Below are 20485 nucleotides of genomic sequence, written 5' to 3'. Positions count from 1 at the left end.
TATCAATTACATGTGTTTATCTAACTTTCTAGTTTATAACGAAGTCAGGTTGTGACTAACCTATACGTGGTAGAGAAAAATTGAAATCAGATACGTGTTTCACCTTGCTAAAGCAGTCCTTACCCAGGTAGATTTAGCTATCGTTGATGTGGAGGTGAACGAGTTAATTTGACGTCACTACCTTTTACTTAATGTTGAAGAGCCTCGCGTGAAACACAAAATATATTCTACAGTATTTCGTCAACGTGCTGAGGAAGGTTGAACCAGCAAGAGCAAAAACGTTCTCTACGTCACACGCACAACTTCCGAGACACCTTGTCGGTTTCAGTTGAGGAGCATATTGGGTGGGTATTATACTACAGTTTATCTCCTATTAATAAACGCTGTTTCTACGAGGATATGTCGAAAAGCAGTCGTTTGATACGATTTTTGTGCTTAAATGATGGGAAACGTCATACTGTGTTATAACTCGCGCGTTACGACAGTCCGCGGTTTTAACGCAACGGCACATTGAAGATTCACCAAAAGTGCGTCGTTCTTGGTATAATTTATTGTAATTAAAGGTAAACTAATACCTTATCGGTGGTTAAGGTATTCAGAAGATTGTATTATAAATTACAAGGTCAGTTATTATAAAAGTCGAGCGTACCGTGGTTGGAAGACAAAAATTGCTCTGAGCATTATCCAACTTAACTTCGGAGGTCATCAGTCGCCTAGAACTTAGAACTAATTAAACCTAACTAACCTAAGGACGTCACACACATCCATGTCCGAGGCAGGATTCGAACCGGCGACCGTAGCGGTCGCTCGGCTCCAGACTGCAGCGCCTATAACCGCACGGCTACTCCAGCCGGCGGTTGGAAGAGGTGCCGAGTTAAGAAACGAAGAGTGGAGGGCTCGCATTTCTTTTTCCTCAACATCACGTTTTCTAAAAGTATGTGGAACTTTCTTAATAAATTAAGAGAAGCAATTTCTGTACTATTCGATGTTACGTAAATATAAAAGCGCTCTGTCTCAGGAGTGAGTTTTACCAATTTTGTGGTATTTTATAAGCTGATACTAATAGAACTTTAGTTGTTGATTTGTAGCATAATCACAGATATTGAAATTTTTATTTATCTACTAGCTGAGTACCCGGTGTTGCACCATTATGTATTTATTCATTCTAATCTTCTATTAGTTCAACTCTTCCTCCTCCTTCTCTGTATCCTCCTGCTCTCTCTCTCTCTCTGTCCATTTCCTCCCCCTCTCTCTGTTCATCCCCTCCTACCACTCTTCCTGTTCATTTCTTTCTCGCTCCTTTTCACAGCTCACCTCCTCCTCCCTCCTATGACTCAACTCCTCTTTCTTTCTCTGTCCTTTACCGCTTCTCTCCGTCGTTCTTCTCCTCCCCTATCTGTGTCCACCACCTTCTTCCCACTCTTTATCTTTCCATCTCCTCCACCCGCTTCTCTTTCCCACTTTATCATTACCACCCCCCCCCCCTCCCCCGCCCACCAGTACTTCTTTCCAGATCGTAACTAATGTACCAGATTTTGCTGAAATCGTTCTCGAGTTTACGATCAGCTTTCTACCCATGGTTTTACTCGCATACACACGTGTCAAATATATTTCGCATATATTTAACATATTTCACACGCAATTGTACACTGTGTCCACCTGTATATCTAGCGAATTTTGCCCTGCAGTTTGATTTTCACGCAGATGAACGTTCATGACGCCATATATCCTGGACTGTGTGTCTTAAAGTGATATAACTTTGTTGTTACATTGTTACATTCAGTGTTATATGTGAATATTGTCTGCAAAACGTGGGGCGAATACAGTCAGTAGTAAAGAAGTATTCATGTAAAACTTCGTGCTTCATGTGGTAGTTTTTCAGCACGATGGGCGAAAATACAGTTAGCGACACACTCTTTTCCCGTTTCATAATTTTGTTGGAGGTTGTCAGCAAGAAAGAAGCTACGTGTAAAGTCTGTCGCAGCTTACTAAATCTTCTCAATCTCATATACTGGATGAATAACGTATGGATACTCGCGCGTCGTGGATTACACTGCATTCTCACCACCATCCCCATATCTTCGATAAGTAGGTGGCTTAGACGCTCACAGCAATTATCTCCAGACAGTAAGTGACATATGTATAAAGTATTGGTTGGCCGGCCGGAGTGCGGTTCTAGGCGCTACAGTCTGGAACCGAGCGACCGCTACGGTCGCAGGTTCGAATCCTGCCTCGGGCACGGATGCGTGTGATGTCGTTAGGTTAGTTGGGTTTAACTAGTTCTAAGCTCTAGGCGACTGATGGCCTCACATGTTAAGTCCCATAGTGCTCAGAGCCACTTCAAGTATTGGTTGAAACTAGCCCATTCGTATAGGCGGAAATGTGGAACATACGCAAATACGTACATGTATACATACATTCATTTTTAGGGTACGTATGGATACTATGGAGAAAACGACGTGACTAGCATATGGGGAAGGGTGGAAATACGCGTTCTAACAAAAGTGAAGCAGGAATTTTATACGCGTCGATTTTCGTAGGGAAACGATGTGACTTGCACGCCGTACATAGCGGACATCTGCGGCTGCAGAGTGCTACAGTTGCAAACCGCATTAACTAACACGGCCGATCTAACGCGGGAGCTGTGTCTCGTGACATTGAATTATCCGTTCGCATCTACGTCGACGTGTGAGGACGGCTTAACTGAAAGTAACTTTCTTTTTTCGTTTGCTTGCGCAATAAATACGCCGACTTTTAAATGTGTTTGTGTTCACTAAACCGCCTGAAGTCACCTCTGAAATTATTTCATCTAAGGCGCAGGCGAATGTTCTGGAACAGCGAATACTCGTCGTCCGCCCTGTGCGGGCTGTGCTAAGCGTAATGGCGGCCGTTGTTTGTAAATAGACTGGAGCGCCTTGATTGTGTCTCGAGGGGGCCCGTCAGCGCCGCTGCACGAAAGCCCCGAGCGAGCGCCACACGCACCGCCCGCTTCCTGATGATGGCTGCGTGCGAACGCAATCATTAACATAATTACACGGCTCTGTGCGTTACAACCGCACACGAAAAGCTCGGAACATTCCCGACGCAGGTTATCGCCTTTAATCGCCCATTGGGAAACTGTTGGGCAGCAGTATGCATCGATTAGGAATTCATCGCATGTTCCGAAACAAGAAATTACGTGTTACGACTTGTACCTGTGCACGATACAGCGACAGGCGCTGAACACACAGCGCGCCAGCAGGTCGTGGTTGGTGTATCTGTACTACTAATAAAGACAAGGCGTTTGAGGTTGTTACCAAATATGACCAATTTGCTTCAAATTTTTACACGATACTCGAATTAACATTCGGACGGATCACAGCCCATATATTTTTAATACATACATTATATAACTACACTTGTATATGTGATGTATAAATGGGAAATGTTGTTACCTAATTCTCCGAAAGTTCTTGATCGATTTTCTTCAAAATTAAAGTATTTGAACCGACAAACTCTGAAAGGTTTTAGGGGACATTAACACAAATATTTTTCCCTAATATCATTTTTTCCGATGAGTATTATTTAAACCGGTGGAGGCCGTATTATGCTCTTCAGTTGTTAGAGGGCGTATTACGCTCTTCAATTGTAGGCAACTGCTGTCCGCCAGTGTAGTTGTCCATTGTCTCTGTTTACTAATGGAGCGATACACCTGGGGTGAGTACACTGATATGGTTGGTGCGTACTACGTAGCGCACCACAACGAACGAGCTACACAGCGGGTTTATCAACAACGATATCCTAATCGCCGTATCCTGCATTATACGACGTTTGTTGCTGTGTACCAACGTCTGCGTGAGACCAGGTCATTTAGCTGATAACCTGGAAAGGGACGCCATCGCACGGTAAGAACGCTGCAATCTGAGGAAGCTGTCTTGCAGCATGTGGAGCGGGATCCTTCAAACAGCATTCGCGCCATTGCACGTAACATGGGGACGAATCAGATGAATGTGAGAACAGTCCTTCGAGAGCAACTGTTAGTCGATTTCACTTACAACGTGGATTGGCAGAGGTGGTCCTGTACCATGGCCTTTTTCGTGGTGGTCTCGCGGTTCTAGGCGCTCAGTCCGGAACCGCGCGACTGCTACGGTCGCAGGTTCGAATCCTGCCTCGGGCATGGATGTATGTGATGTTATTAGGTTAGTTAGGTTTAATTAGTTCGAAGTTCTAGGCGACTGATGCCCACAGATGTTAAGTCGCATAGTGCTCAGAGCCATTTGAACCATGGCCTTTTCAATCCCCAGATATGTCCCCTCTGGACTCTTTTGCGTGGGGAGAGATGCGCAACTTTGTTTACGCAATTCCTGTAGCATCAGAAGAGGATCTGGTTGCCCGGATAGTAGCAGCAGCAGGAATAATTCAGGTTACTCCTGGGGTTTTTGCCCGTGTCAGACAGAACATGATCTGACGGTGTAACCTTTGTTTACATGTCAATGGAGGAATTTATGAAAATCTACTGTAATTGAAATTTGGTTGTGTTAGTGTGTTGTCTCTTGGTCATAAAAAAATGGAAAAGTGTTTGTTGTAACCTAAAGTTGACGCTTGAAACCTCCGACGTTCAGTTGCGTGTTGTAACAAACACAGGCCACGGTCTGCGAGCAGCATTTGCAGGGACATGTTTACGATGACGACCCTGTTTACGAGTGTGGCTGTAGTGCACTGTTGTGATTTGGTCTAGCTATCGCAGTGTCCGCATGTAGCGCTTGCTGCTATTGTTATTCTGCATTCGTCTCCGCACGCAGACCAACTCTAGTACACCCTGTTACCAGACGTCTGTGATAGTGTAGTGTTGTAGGAACTGTGACCATGGTGTATTCGAACTCTGAAAAGGTGGAGATGATATTCATCTATGGCGAGTGTCGACGAAATGCAGCTGACGCCTGCAGGGTGTATGGAGAACGGGACCCGGACAGAGAGCATCCAACGTGTCGCACATTGCAAAACATCTACCGCCAACTGTGTGCAACAGATATGGTCGTAGCACGCAAACGGGTCCGTAAAAGGCCTGTCACAGGAGAATCGGGTGCAGTTGGTGTGTTAGCTGCTGTTGCCATGAACCCACACATGAGTACACGGAACATTGCGAGAGCCGGTGGACTGAGTCAAAGTAGTGGCATGCGAAAACTGCATCGTCACCGCTTTCACCCGTTTCATGTGTCGCTACATCAGCAATTACATCGTGATGACTTTAATCATCGAGTGCAATTCTGTCAATGGACATTAACAGAGAATACGTTGCAGTTCTACATGTTTACCGATGAAGCGGTTTTCACAAACCACGGGGCAGTGAATCTACGGAACATGAATTACTGGTCCGTGGACAATCCTCGCTGGCTCAGACAGGCAGAGCGACAGCGACCGTGGACTGTAAATGTATGGTGCGGAATCATTGGCGACCACCTCATTGGTCCTCACTTCATTGCAGGGGCCCAAACAGCTGCAACATACATCGCGTTTCTACAGAATGATCTGCCAACGTTGCTCTAAAATGTCCCACTGGAAACGCGTCGACGTATGTCAGCATGATGGTGCACCTGCACATTCCGCAATTAACACCAGGCTGACCCTTGACAGGATGTTCGACGGGCGTTTCATAGGACGTGGAGGACGCATAAATTGGCCACCTCTTTCTCCTGATCTTTACACCTCTGGACTTCTTTCTGTGGGGTACGTTTAAGAACAATGTGTACCGTGATGTGCCTACAACCCCAGCCTGCGGCGACATTACACCAGATGTACTGCGGCGTGTACGACATTAATTATGCCAGAGATTGCAATTATGTGCAGCATATGACGGCCACCACATTGAACATCTATTTGCATGACATGTCGGGACACACTCTATTCCACTCCGTAATTGAACACGGAAACCACGTGTGTACGTGTACCTCACCCCTCATGGTAATGTACATGTGCGTCAGTGAAAAAGACCAATAAAAAGGTGTTAGCATGTGGATATAATGTGCTGTTCCAGTCTCTTCTGTACCTAAGGTACATCATCGTTCCCTTCGGATCCCTACGTAATTCGGTGCTCTCCGATACACACGATCGAACAGCGGAGGAGTGGTACTCAAGCGTCAACTTTAGGTTACAATATCTCCGGATGTAATCAACATTTTACAATGCAACAAACGACACTGATTACGTATTTGTTTGTATGTTCAGATGTGCTAACAAAACTAACGGGGTTCCATTTTTAAAAAAACCTAGGCTTGTCTTAAAAAACATACTTCCGTGCATTTTGTATGGTTTGTATTAACCAGTTACACAAGCCCCTCTCCTCACGTTCGGTCTGTGGAATCGATTCGTCAGTATTTGATGTGGTTTACGAAATATATCCAGCGGTAATGTTAGGTGACTCACCCTGTATATAAAGGAGAACATTGTTACCAAACGTCTCGAAAACTTCTTGATCTATTTACTTCAATTTTTACACAATACCCTAATGAAAATTCGAACGGATGTATGCTGCATATTTTTAATATGTACAATATATAAATACATATGTGATACATAAAGCGGAAACGTTGGTTCCAAAAATATCGAATACTTCTTGACCGATTTACTCCAAAATTTTTACACGACGCACTAATATACATTCAGAGGTACATAGCAACAATAGCAGGACATGTGAGCCATTACACATTTTGTTTCTCATATATATATATATATATATATATATATATATATATATATATATATATATATATATATTCTTCTTGTAAATAATTTTAGGCAAAAATTGTATACTCAACTAACCCCTGTTTCTTCCTTGCTGTCAGCTTTACGGAAAACAGGATATGTCTATTTATGGATTATCACCTTGGGATCTCAATCTCTGAATCTTTCTAATCCTATCCATTCCCAGATTAAAACAATACGAAATACTATGAAGCTACACCCTCATAGATCTGTCCTCGCAAATTCAGCACGTGAAGATGTCTATCATATCCGCTGCACCAATGATCCCAAACACAATAATAATAAACAATGATAAAGGTGATAGAGATGGGTGAGAGGACAGAGAAGGAAGGCGAAGAAATGTACGTAGAGGGAGGGGGGGGGGGGGATGCATAGGCATAGAGACAGAAAGAGAGAGAGAGAGAGAGAGAGAGAGAGAGAGAGAGAGAAAGACGGGGAGATGGAGGAGATGCATAGATAGAGAGAGGGGAGATGGAGGAGATGAGAGAGAAGAGGAGATGGGCAGAAAGATTGGGAAAGGACATTAGGATGTACATCCAGTTCCCATACATTTTTAACTATTTCGACTGTGGATATTCGCAAAACGAAATGTAACCATAGGTACTTCAATGTCCCCGTTGCTAAATGAAGTAGCCGAAATTCTCGATTAGGTAACCAACGTAAGAATATTTCCTTTAAATTTTACGATATGCTACTTTCGTCACAGGAAAGGAAACAATTATCAAAAAAATGAAATACACAAACATCTTAAATTTATAACACTGTTTATATGTTCGCATTTGCTCATAGTCTTTCCGATCATGGTGAATTCTGCTACAAAAAACGTGTGACGTCTTTATCTAAACATATCCTTCTTTGTTTATACTAGTATTTTTTTCGCTTGCTGTTATTTTGTTATTCCAGCATGTTATACTTTGGTTTTCGTCGAATCAATGATAAGGCGAGGCAGTGCAGTGTTAGGCTCTAGACTGCATATGGAAGTAATGCGTTTCGAATCCCCGTCCGGCTATATGGGCGTAGAATCTCCGTGGTTTCCCTAAATTTTTCAACATGAGAGATCCGTTAACGGGAGGAAGATTGAGTGGATTACCCCATTCTAGACATGTTATAGCCCGCCTCTAATAATTTCGGCGTCGACAGAACGATAGCTCATAATTTTCCTTTTATTTCTTTTTACTCAGTTTAATTCCCCAGCCTTAATTGCTAAGAACTCGTTATTGCAAATCATTTTTAAATTAATGTCAATTTCTCTCATTTATATCTTATATCTCTTACTATTGATCTGCTCTAGGCCCTTGTGGTGCAGTTGAACATTTTCTTCGTCATTGTACAGTAGCACTTACTTTATAAGGAACGAAGGAAACATTATAACATTTTCCCTTTTTCGTATTGCAAATCTTTTACGATCTGTTTTCCGTCCTGTTTGCTTCATTTCTGTCTTCTCATATTCCTTTTTCTTGCTCAGCACCGAGGATTCCGCACACAGGATCCATTCTGGTCTGAAAATTGTGGCATAAAGTCTTACCTTCATTGTGTAAAATGTTGCTCTGCTGCTGCATCTTTGCCTCGTGATGACTGGGTGTTGTGTGCTGTCCTTAGGTTAGTTAGGTTTAAGTAGTTTTAAGTTCTAGGGGCTGATGACCATAGATGTTAAGTCCCATAGTGCTCGGAGCTCAGAGCTGCACCTTTCCTGTGATAACCTGTACCCTATTGTTAACATTTTAGTAATTTTTTATTTTCTCGCCTCTAAAGAGGTTGATTGGTTCTATTTAAATCTGTCCATTCTCTATATTTTTTAAAAGTATGTTTTCTGAATTTCTTTCATCATGTCTGTATTTATCGGATTCCGATGTTTTGCAATTATCTTTACAAAATCGTAGTTTTGCGAGCTTTTTCCGTATCTCTTTTCAATCGTCTTGCAGCAGTGCTAGAATTTGGAAATTTTCGCTAAACTTCACAAAATATTTAAGTGATGATGATAAAGTTATCAGGCTGGTTCTCAGTTTTACGGTGAGGAATTTACAGAATGTGTAAGATGTATAATTTTAAAAGACTGTCGCAACTCTCAAACATAATCCATAACAATATAATTGATACAGAAGGCTATACACACACAATCTCGAAACCTAGAGGCAGTATTGCTAAACAAGTTAAGTGATTCTAAGTTCCAAGGAACCTGGACATCGAACATACAAGTCGGCTACTAACTTTCACCTTTGTATGGAATGTTAGGTGAACGTTTGAGAAAAGAATTACTACAGATATAATAATGAGATTCTACAATAACAGATGTCTGTGTCAGCATGTAGAAAGAATAACAGAAAAAAAAGTAAAGCAGAATACAGGTTTCATCATTTAAATTTTTGAGGTCATGTGTAGGTGCTACAAAAAGAGAGTAAATGAGAAATGTGGGCTAAATACGAACATTTGGAGCACTAAACAAAATTTGGCTAAATACTAAAGCGAATGGTGGAACAATATGAAAAAAGTAACTAGTGAAACAAAGTCCAATAGAATGGCAAGGCGAAGAAAAAAGGTTAGCGAGTCAAAAATGAACAGAGCAGATGCGAAAGTCATTTGTAAGAAATGTCTTGCAAGTTCACGTTTTCTACTATAACTTACCAGTCAAAAATGAGTATCTTTTTAAAACATAGGACTTTATTGTACTCTCAAAGGCAGAAAGAGTGCAGTGATGTGTGGTGTACGGAACAGCATAACTATGAGGGGACATCTCAGTCGCTACTTCTCTTCTACGATTTCTCAACCGTCTGCCTTTTCTAGACCTTCAAGAGGAGGTCAGGACTACCATTTATTTTTTACAAGGACTTGAGATAGCGATTTTATCTTGCCATCTGTAAAACATATCAATAATAATTCAGCGTGATCGTCGGTTTGTAAACTAACTACTACGCACAAAACTCAGAATTCCGGGCCGTGAAAGCTAGCTGTAAACATAACTGGTCTTACCAACCAAATTTTTATGAAAATTTCATCCAAAGCAGGATTTTAGAGTACACTACCAGTGCTCTAGTTTACTTTGGCGATAGTAGCTACTAACAAGCGCTGGAAGATACAAAAATTTATAAATTATTAAACGGCGGGCATGCTGAATGATACAGCGATGAAAACCTGGTACTCAAGAAATTGGTTGTTAAGTCTCACTTAGTTAATACGTGGTGGGAATATCTTTAGGGAATCTGCACGCTTAAGTTCCCGCGTCATCTGCAAGGCAAACGTGTCGCATGTTCGTCGTCTTAGAGTTGTGGTTCGAGCATCCGGGACAAGTTTCCTTCTCGGTTCGTAAGAACGCTGTTTTTACCTTAAATGGAACTACGACAGCCGCAGACATTCACGTGGGTTTTCACTGGAGTTAAGACGTCAAGTGTGAAGAGTTCTCCCATCCTAACTGTAGCCAAATGAGTGTTTCACGACTCGCCACCTGCCTACACAATCACGCCGTTATAGTCTTCATTTATGCAAGTTGTTGACTACTTGCAGGCGAGCCCGAGACAATACTCTTCGAAGTTCTTGTAGACTTGCATGATGTGTTATTTTTAAGATCAAGTTCTTTCACCTAAGGAGTTCCTACGTCACTATCTGAACCTCGCCAGCCAAGGGAGTCACTTCATATATTCTGCTTCTGGGAAGGAACTCTTCTTGAATAGTGCAGACAAATAACTAAGACGAGTTGTTCGGTATGATAAGACTTTTACGCATTCTCCCACTCTTGCGGCGGGTACATTTTGCATACATTACACTACGTGACAGTGGTGTATGGGAATCTGTTTGAGATTTTTCCTCCGTGATCATTACGTGATATGTACGTTGGAGGAAGTAACATGTTTCAGGACTTCCATAATTCATGGTCGAAAAATATATTTTTTTTATCCTCACTTTTCTTTTTTCTTCGAACTGATACCAAATTCCCGAGCTTTTTCAGAGGCACATGGCTAAATATTTATTACACAGGAATTAATCTAAATGCGCAATACGTGTCACAACCAGATATCCTCTGGACTTCGGGTGGTCGAAAAGGTAGTTAAGCTGTATCCGTCAGTGAGTTTAAAATTTCTTTAGTCTTGTCTTGATACAAGGGAAGGTGCCTAAGACATTCTACCTCAAAATAGCAAGAAAGAGTAAATACATCGAACTGTGGTTTCCGATTAGTTAAAGCAGAGAACGTGGCGAATGGCTGCTGAATTATGACATCAACTTGTTTTAATGGATCTATACAGTTTTTCCTGTGACAGTCGAAAAAGTATATATGTTTTTTGGTAATTTTCTCCAAACAGAACTGCGCTGTGGCAATCACGCCAAGCGGTACCGTTCTCTAATTGCAATTCGCATGTCAACAGTATCCAGGAAATGAAAGTCTGAAACTTCTTGGCAGATTGGAACTGTGTTCCGGACCGGGACACGAACCTAGAACTTCGGCCTTACACTGACGGCGCTCTACCAACTGAGCGAAAATTCAGTCTAGGAGCAATCCACTGGCTGTGGCTAAGCCAAATGTACGCGGTACCCTTTTTTCTGAGTGCTAAGAACAGCAAGTTTCCCAGGAGAACTAGGAGAAGAGCCAGTGGCAGAATTAAAGCTGTGATGACGGGTGCTGAGTCGTGCTCGCGTAGCTCAGTTGGTAGAGAGCACTTGCCTGCGAAAGACCGAAGTCTCAGGTTCGTATCCGGGTCCGGAATACAGTTTCAGCCTGCCCTGAAATTTCGTAACAGCGCACACTCCGATGCAGAGTGTAAATTCATTCTGGAACTGAAAGTCTGATGAATAAAATACGCTAGCAGCTGTGACACGTAGTCAACGTGTCACTAATGACGCAGCTTGAATGTGTTAGTGGCGTCAACCAAATGTTTGTTCTTTGATTACTATATTTCAAAGCAATTCATCTATTCACACTTGGGTCTATCAACAACGCCGTGATAATGACAAACATTCAAAACAGGTTATAGTTCTCCGAGTTGTGTCTACAAAAACCGCAAAGTATTGCGGAATTTTTGTGAAAGATATTGTTTGTGGAAGAAGCATCATTTACAAACCATTGGCAAATTGTTCCTCCCAATATGTACTACAGGGCAGATGAAGATCCCCGCTGGGTAGGAGAAATGTATAAATAATGATGGTCTGTGTAAGGGCTTTCACGAGTAGTTTCCTGTGTTACTGATGGTACTCTAAGAGTCCATGATCCAGCATTCCTAACGGATACGCTGCCGCAGTTATTGGAAGACCTCCTATTGCACATAAGTCTGTCCATGAGATTCCGCAATACTGGATGTCCCACCAATTCCGCACACATAATCACTAAATTTCTTAACAGAACATTGGGAGATCAAGTTCCTAAAGCATACACATCAGTCTTCACAGCTCTGGAGGGTTAATCTAAGAGTAAAATTAAAACAGGAAGCGTAAACGACTCCTGAAGGCATGAACTCATGGAAGAAAAACTTACAGTCCTGGTTGACATGCATACGATTCCATAAAGTGCAGGCTTTCAGTCAGTTGTATTAGATTGGTGTATAACTTCGTAGCGTTTTTGCTACGCATTTTGATATTCCGATTGCTACGGGTTTATTTATCGATCGTCATCTTCTTATTTGTAGTTCACTGTTGCTATTCGAGTTTACATACTGTTATTTTGTTCTTTAGAGATAGTGAGTGGAGCCGTTGACGCTAGGAAATGGAGTGCCAAATGGAGAAATCGGTACATTTCTGACGTATTCTTCTGTTTGAGTTTAGCAGAGGGGTTATAGCAGTGGAGGCAGCCGGAAACATTTGCAACGTGTATAGGGTAAGGCCATTGGACAGAGCACGATAAGAGAAGGGTTTTCTCGTTTTCAGGAGGATCGTTTTGACGTTAGTGACTCGCCACGTTCTACATCTACATGGATCCTCTGCAAATCACATTCAAGTGCCTGGCAGAGGGTTCATCGACCAGGAAGACCTATGGGGTTTGATGAAGATCCTTTAAGCCCATTAAGCCACAATGTTCCACGTCAGTGTACTCAAGAGCTAAGAGATGTGATGAACTGTGATCATTCCACCACTGTGCGACATTTGTCTGCAATGGGGAAGGTTCAAAAATCGCGTGTATGAGTACCGCATAAGCGGATGACCATATGTGCGTCTCTGCTTGCTCGAGAACAACACCAACCAATCCTATCCTGTGTCGTCACTAACGACGATAAATGGTGTCTTCATGCTAACATGAGGAAAAGAAATGAATGGTTGAGCCAAAACAAAGCAGAAACTCCCAGTACAAACACCTGCACGCATCCACAAAAGATAATATATTGCATCTGATGGAACAACAAAGTTGTGGTGTACTACGAATTGCTCCCCTGAGGTGTTACTATCACTGCTGACGTTTGTTATCAACAACTGAGAGGCCTTGCGGATGTAATCCAAGCACAACGACCGGGGCGACAACGTGAAATGATGCTACTCCACGATAAAGTCCGCCTTCATTCTGCAAGACTGACAAAAAGCACTGTACAGGAGCTGGGTTGGGAAGTCATTCCACGCCCACAGCTTTTCACCTTTTCCGCTCTCTACCGAACACCTTCAGAGAACGTCCTTTCCATACGAAAGGTTCCATACGAAACATGGTTCGACGAATTGCTCACCTCAAAGCTACGTCATTTCTACAGTCGCGGAATCGAAGTTACCTCAGCATTGGCAGACTACTGTAAACAGTGAAGGAAAATATACTAAAGATGACTACGTCTCTCTTATGTATATGTATTGTGTGTACTAAACTTGCGGAAAACGCTCCAACCTAATAATTTAATCACCATACCACTGCTGCCATATGAGGAGGAAAACAAAGCACTTTGATGAAGAGCGTCAGCCCACACACAAGCCTGGGACGTCATAGGATTTGCCACGAGACTTCGTTCACATGGGTCGTCGACGAAAGTGTGTCACACTAGATTGTCACGCCACTCGGAAACGCACTTTTGTTACCTACATTCTCGCCGCTTCCCATCATGTAGAAATGTTAACTGTCATTCTCGATCCGGCAACGAACTGGTAGCAGAGATTTACCCAACTTAATAGTATATTCCTCTTTCTTCCCCTGTCAGGGCTCAATCCATTCATCCCTTCTTTCCCATCCTTTCCAAACAATTTGTTAGTCTTCTCAAATCGTTTCCAAGTTAGTCTTACCACGACTATAGTCCTCGCCTGGTTTTCATTTTCTGATTTTTTAGTAAAATGAACAAGGACAACGACATTTTACTTAATGCCTTCAATCTGCAATTGCCTTATCGAATAATTTTAAAATATTAACTTATTTTATATGTTTAATTTACAATAATATGTATAATAAACTGTTCTATCACCTTTTATTAACGCTCTTGAGTGGTAATGTCAGCCTCCACACGACTGAATTATCTGGAGCTCTTTGATTGTGTGTGGTTGCGAAACACGATTCTATCATTTCATAAGTGTATACAATGCTGCGCTCAGAGTCAGCGAATATACGAGGTGGACAAAACAAAAGTGTGCTGACAAAAACATTATGTGATCAAAAGTATCGGGACACCTGGCTGAAAATGACTTAAAAGTTCGTGGCGCCCTCCATCGGTAATGCTGTAACTCAACATGGTGTTGGGCACCCTTAGCCTTGATGACAGCTGCCACTCTCGTAGTCATGCGTTCAGTCAGGCGCTGGAAGGTTTCTTGCGGAATGGCAGCTCGTTCTTCAAGGAGTGCTGCACAGAGGAGAGGTATCGATGTCGGTCGGTGACGCCTGGCACGAAGTCGGCGTTCCATAGCATCCCAAAGGTGTTCTTTCTGTAGGCTTCAGGTCAGGACTCTGAGCAGGCCAGTCCATTACAGGGATGTTAATGTCGTGTAACCACTCCGCCACAGGCCGCACATTATGAACAGGTGCTCGATCGTGTTGAAAGATGCAATCGCCATCCCCGAATTGCTCATCGACAATGGGAAGAAGAAAATACTTAAGACATGATTTAGGCCTGTGCTGTGATAGTGCCACGTAAAACAACAATGAGTGCTAGCCCCCACCATGACAAACACTACCACACCATAACACCACCGCCTTCTAATTTTACTGTTGGCACTATACATGCTGGCAGATGATGTTCCCTGCTATCGCATCGCCACATTGTGTACCGTGATTCGTCACTCCACACAACCTTTTTCCACACTTCAATCGTACAATGTTTACAGTCCTTACACCAAGCGAGGCGTCGTTTGCCATTTACCGGAGTGATGTGTGGCTTATGAGCAGTAACTCGACCATGAAATGCAAGTTTTCTCACCTCCTGTCATAGTACTTGCAGTGGATCCTGATGCAATTTGGAATTCCTGTGTGATGGTCTGGATAGATACCTGCCAATTACATATTACTACCCTCTTCAACAGTCGGCGGTCTCTGTCAGTCAACAGAAAAGCTCGGCCTGTACGCTTTTGTGCTGTACGTGTCCCTTCACGTTTCTAGTTCACTATCACATCAGAAACAGTGGACCTAGGGATGTTCAGGAGTGTGGAAATCTCGCGTACAGACGTATGACACAAGTGATACCCAATCACCTGACCATGTTCAAAGCCTGTGAGTTCCGCAGAGCGCCCCATTCTTCTGTCTCACGTTGTCAAATGACTACTGAGGTCGCTGATACGGAGTACCTGGCAGTAGGTGGCTGCACAGTGCACCCAATATGAGAAACCTATGATTTTGGGGGTATCCGGATACTTTTAATTACATAGTGTATTTCATGCGCCTAAGGACAGGCAACCCAACTTACATCATCACATCCCGGGCAAATAGTGTAAGTTGAGTTGCCTATATTTAGGCGCATGACATATTTCCACATCGGCTATATTCTGCCCTCGCGCCATAAAATGTCTGGGTATGGCGTCGCGTCATATTGTAAAACGATTATCGCTGAATAACACCTATTTTTTGGCCACGATTACAACAAATTGTATGCGCGGCCGAAACGTCGGTGTTCTTCAGTGATAGTTTAGAATATGACGCCGCGCCTTCCTCAGAAAACTATTATTCTAAGGGGAGACCAAAATGTTTCCGTTGGAGGACTTTGCTACAGCTTATGTGCAACGTAGCGCGACTGCGATGCCGGTATATAAGCACCAACATGTAGGCAAGGGATTGGTGTGGCATTCGTGTCTTTCCGACGTGCGTGCGGTAAATGCGGAAAGGCGAACTGTAGCGACGGTATTACCAGATGTGTCCAAACTGGACCAACGAGCTGTCGTTCTTTTCTTGGCTGCCGAAGGACAGACCCTGGTAGACATACGTCGGAGAATGAGGAATGTGTATAGGGCAGCATGCCTGTCAAAAACCACAGTTATGTAATGGTGTGCCAAGTGGTGCTGCTGCTTGACAGTAAATCCGTCGGCACACGGACCGCGCTGTCGAACGTCAACGTTGAGCGTGCCAAGTTCACCGTGCTGATGAACGCTCAGGAACGATGCGACTTGTGCACACGGTACGTGGGCCCCAACGTGGAATATGCGATCGCGGCGCATTCCAGCGACAGTTGTGGGATGCTTCTATTTGTAAATCACACTGTTTACTCAACGGGCGCGCGTAAAATTCCCACGTTAGCTCTATTAAAACGCACGTTTCCCCTATTGTCCATATCCTAGTCACGTTGTTCTATATGTGATGTACACAGAAACTTCAATATCGATTACATGTGTTATGAGAAAAATGAAAGTACCATGTCCAATCAATAAGGACACAGGCTTATAAAAGTTCCATTGCAAACACTGCGACACAAATTTGCAATAGTTCTCCACGTCAGATAAACGTTATTTTATCTTTCCCAAATTTTGTTAAAACCATACTAAGGTCATTCTCACTTGATCACTGTTTCTACCCAATAGCAAAATCTTTACAAGACCTGAATTACGAAACTCAAAAGAAAAAGGAAAAAAAATATCTTTATACAAGTAGCGCGTGCTGTCCTGTCGATTAAGCCAATCGAACAAACTCACTCCTCAAAAACAGGTGAACTTATATTAACGTAACATAAATTATGTAGTATATACTTACATTAAACTAATAATAAAGCGAACCTATTAAATACATGAATATTAGGGGAAAAAATTTGAACTTCGCAATACACGAACCAACGCTTTGCCGCCCATCTTGTCACGGGTCCTTGACACTACTCACTACACTAAAGTTACAACAATTCAACTAACGCCAATTCTAACATGTTACGACTTGCTAAGTGCTTTAATCGCAGCTATGTTGCTACCTGAAGTTTAATTGTAACAAATTTAACCAAGAACAATGTGTTTTTGGTGGATACTCAGTGTGTAGCTACCTTCAAATGACACACACTCTCATAATATGCAAGTTACAATAATTCTTTCGCCACGAAATGATGTTTCTCATTATTTTATTGGAACGAATCACACAGTTAACAACGGGTTATGGAGTGATTCTCAATTTTCTGATGCTCATAAACGGCATATATACGTACAGGCTTGAACTGAATGCCAATATGACGTCTCACAGCTCTGTGCTGAAGGCAGATGGCGCGCATATGACGTAGGTGGCGTTGTGCCATCTGAATGGTCAACGCTCAGACGCACGATCAGAATATCTGACATGCCAGATACTGCGCTGCACGTTCGGAAAGTCTCCTGAACGTGCTGTTCCACGCTATGACGTCAAAAAACTGGGCACGCTCAACGCTCAGCGTTCGGATGCACGGCCCGTGTGCCGATGGCTTAACTCACGTCCCCATATCTCATATGTTGCAACGAGAAGTTACACCAACTCAAGTGGGAGCTCTGATCTCTCCACATGCGATTTTCATACATTTTTCCCGGACTTTCGAGGATCAATGGTTCCTGTCGGAAGACGATATGTACACAACTGGCCATTAAAATTGCTACACCAAGAAGAAATGCAGTTGATAAATGGGTATTATTGGACAAATATATTATACTAGAACTGACATGTAATTACATTTTCACGCAATTTGGGTGCATAGATCCTGAGAAATCAGTACCCAGAACAACCACCTCTGGCCGTAATAACGGCCTTGATACGCCTGGGCATTGAGTCAAACAGAGCTTGGATGGCGTGTACAGGTACAGCTGCCCATGCAGCTTCAACACGATAGTAGGGTTCATAACGAGTAGTGGCTGACGTATTGTGACGAACCACTTGCTCGGCCACCATTGACCAGACGTTTCCAGTTGGTGAGAGATCTGGAGAATGTGCTGGCCAGGGCAGCAGTCGAACATTTTCTGTATCCAGAAAGGCCCGTACAGGACCTGCAACATGAGGGTTAATGGCACCCCATACCATCACGCCGGGTGATACGCCAGTATGGCGATGACGAATACACGCTTCCAATGTGCGTTCACCGCGATATCGCCAAACACGGATGCGACCATCATGATGCTGTAAACACAATCTGGATTCATCCAAAAAAATGATGTTTTGGCATTAGTGCACCCAGGTTCGTCGTTGAGCACACCATCGCAGGCGCTCCTGTCTGTGATGCAGCGTCAAGGGTAACCGCAGCCATGGTCTCCGAGCTGATGGTCCATGGTGCTGCAAACGTCGTCGAACTGTTCGTGCAGATGGTTGTTGTCTTGCAAACGTCCCCATCTGCTGACTCAGTGATGGATACGTGGCAGCACGATGCGTTACAGCCATACGGATAAGACTCTCGTCATCTGGACTGCTAGTGATACGAGGCCGTTGGGATCCAGCATGGGGTTCCGTATTACCCTCCTGAACCCAGCGATTCCATATTCTCCAGACAGTCATTGGATCTCGACCAAAGCGAGCAGCAGTGTCGCGATACGATAAACCGCAATCGCGATAGACTACAATCCGACCTTTATCCAAGTCAGAAACGTGATGGTACGCATTTCTCCTCCTTACACGAGGCATCACAACAACGTTTCACCAGGCAACGCCGTTCAACTGGTATTTGTGTATGAGAAATAGATTGGAAACTTTCCTCATGTCAGCACGTTGTAGGTGTCGCCACCGGCGCCAACGTTGTGTGAATGCTCTGAAAAGGTAATCACTTTCATATCACAGCATATTCTTCCTGTCGGTTAAATTTCGCGTCTGTAACACCTCATCTTCTTGGTGTATCAATTATAATGGCCAGTAGTGTAGAAGCCAGTTACGGCATTCTTCAAACAACAGGACACAGTGTTTTATCAAAGTATCTGCAACTGGGTGCGTGGATAGGGTGATTGGCTCAATGCTAACGGCGATTTTGCCCCAACGGCATCCCGTTTATGGACTGTAAGGCCACAGAACGGAAAGTTTTGATCGCCCCTTATAATTATGGCCTTGTTCACATGAACTGATTATAGGTCACTTAACTTGCTGTCACAAAGTTTGCTCTCCACGGCAGTTTCGACCATCGACTGAGTGGTCGATTTTGTTTGCCACGTGTTACATGATTCGTGAGAAAGTTATCTTATTAACTACGTCAGTGAAAAAAAAAGTAAAAAACATGTATCCAAATGCAGCCATTGTTGAAAACTGAAGTGCGAACAAGGTGTGTGGAGAGCGCTGCACAGCGTGCGGAATGAAAAGGCTGGGGGCGGGCAGTAAGCGGCGCGCTCACCTGTCGACGACCTTGTGCTCCTGCAGGTGGCGCAGCTCGTTGTTGGGCTCCTGGTCGTCGTCGTCGCCGCCCAGGTCCGGCAGGTCGGAGCCTGCAGTCACCTGCAACACCCACCACGCACGCCGTCAGCTCCGCCCTCGCTGCACCTCAGTCCGCGGCGCGCGTTTATTTTAAGGAGGGCAGGACGTCAAACGGGTCGACTCGGAGCAGGAGAGGCAACATAGGACATTTTCATTTCGACTGTCTGTACTTTTACAAATGAGTCCGTCAAACTTCGTCAGCGTGACCAGGAAGGACTCTGGAGTCACATTCATAGAAGTGGAAATTCAAAAACACAACCAAATTAATTCTCTTTTCATCTGAAACTATTTCACTTACTATTGGCTGCATTTGTTGCTATAGGTACGTTTTCCTTCATAAGTAAGAGAGATTCTTCGATGAATTTTGCACAGTATACAAGCCGTACTTACCGGTGTATGAAACTCTAGAATTTATTTAATTTACGTAAAAATAAATGAACTGTCACATTTTAAACTTCATGTTTAGAAAAAAATTCAAATTTTACAGTTAATTTTCTCAATTTTTACCACAGTTTTTAACAGATTTGGAAAAATTTAGAGTTTTACCTTAAGTAGTTTTTGTTTAGTAAGGATATCAAGTTTAAAAGTAACAGAATATTTATTTTGGATGTTACATGTACCTAAGTACAGAAATTTGTGTTTTGCGGAAAATGGCCGTTGAAGTCACTGCTTACATTTGGCATTCTTTTAGAACTGTCCAGAACAATAAGCAAGTTCTTTTCAATTTTCTAAATCAGTTTTCCTTTTTTCCTCACATTCCTATGATGCACTCTTCTTGATTTTATCACCCTCCAAAATGATTTATCTGCTTTCACTACACGCTCTCTGTCTATTGCACACAAAGCTTTGATGTGATTCACTCCGGGCTTGATTCCCATTTTCTGTAAAACATATTCCCTGCTTTGCACACCATCATTAAAACATGAAACTGCATCATAATCACTAATAGCAAGCGCATTTTTTCCCACAAAAATGTTTTTTGAAATCTTTCATTTATACATTGGTTAAGTTTCATTTGGGTTTTGGGTACGGCCATGAAGACATTTCTTCAGA

The 20485-nt window shown here is 43.1% G+C and overlaps 1 protein-coding gene across 2 annotated transcripts in view; it reads right to left on the bottom strand.

The window, feature by feature from the left end:
- Positions 1-20485, bottom strand: part of LOC126335000 (uncharacterized) — a 912695-nt gene that overhangs the window by 227199 nt on the left and 665011 nt on the right. For both annotated transcript variants that reach the window (XM_049997826.1, XM_049997835.1), the window contains exon 6: positions 19353-19453. In XM_049997826.1, coding sequence (XP_049853783.1) covers positions 19353-19453 — 101 coding nt within the window. The remainder of the gene's footprint in view (positions 1-19352; positions 19454-20485) is intronic.

Source organism: Schistocerca gregaria, chromosome 1 (genome assembly GCF_023897955.1).
Source record: "Schistocerca gregaria isolate iqSchGreg1 chromosome 1, iqSchGreg1.2, whole genome shotgun sequence".
NCBI classification, from domain to species: domain Eukaryota; kingdom Metazoa; phylum Arthropoda; class Insecta; order Orthoptera; family Acrididae; genus Schistocerca; species Schistocerca gregaria.
The sequence above is the reverse complement of the archived record's forward strand: the minus strand, read 5'-3'. Positions and strand labels throughout refer to the sequence as shown.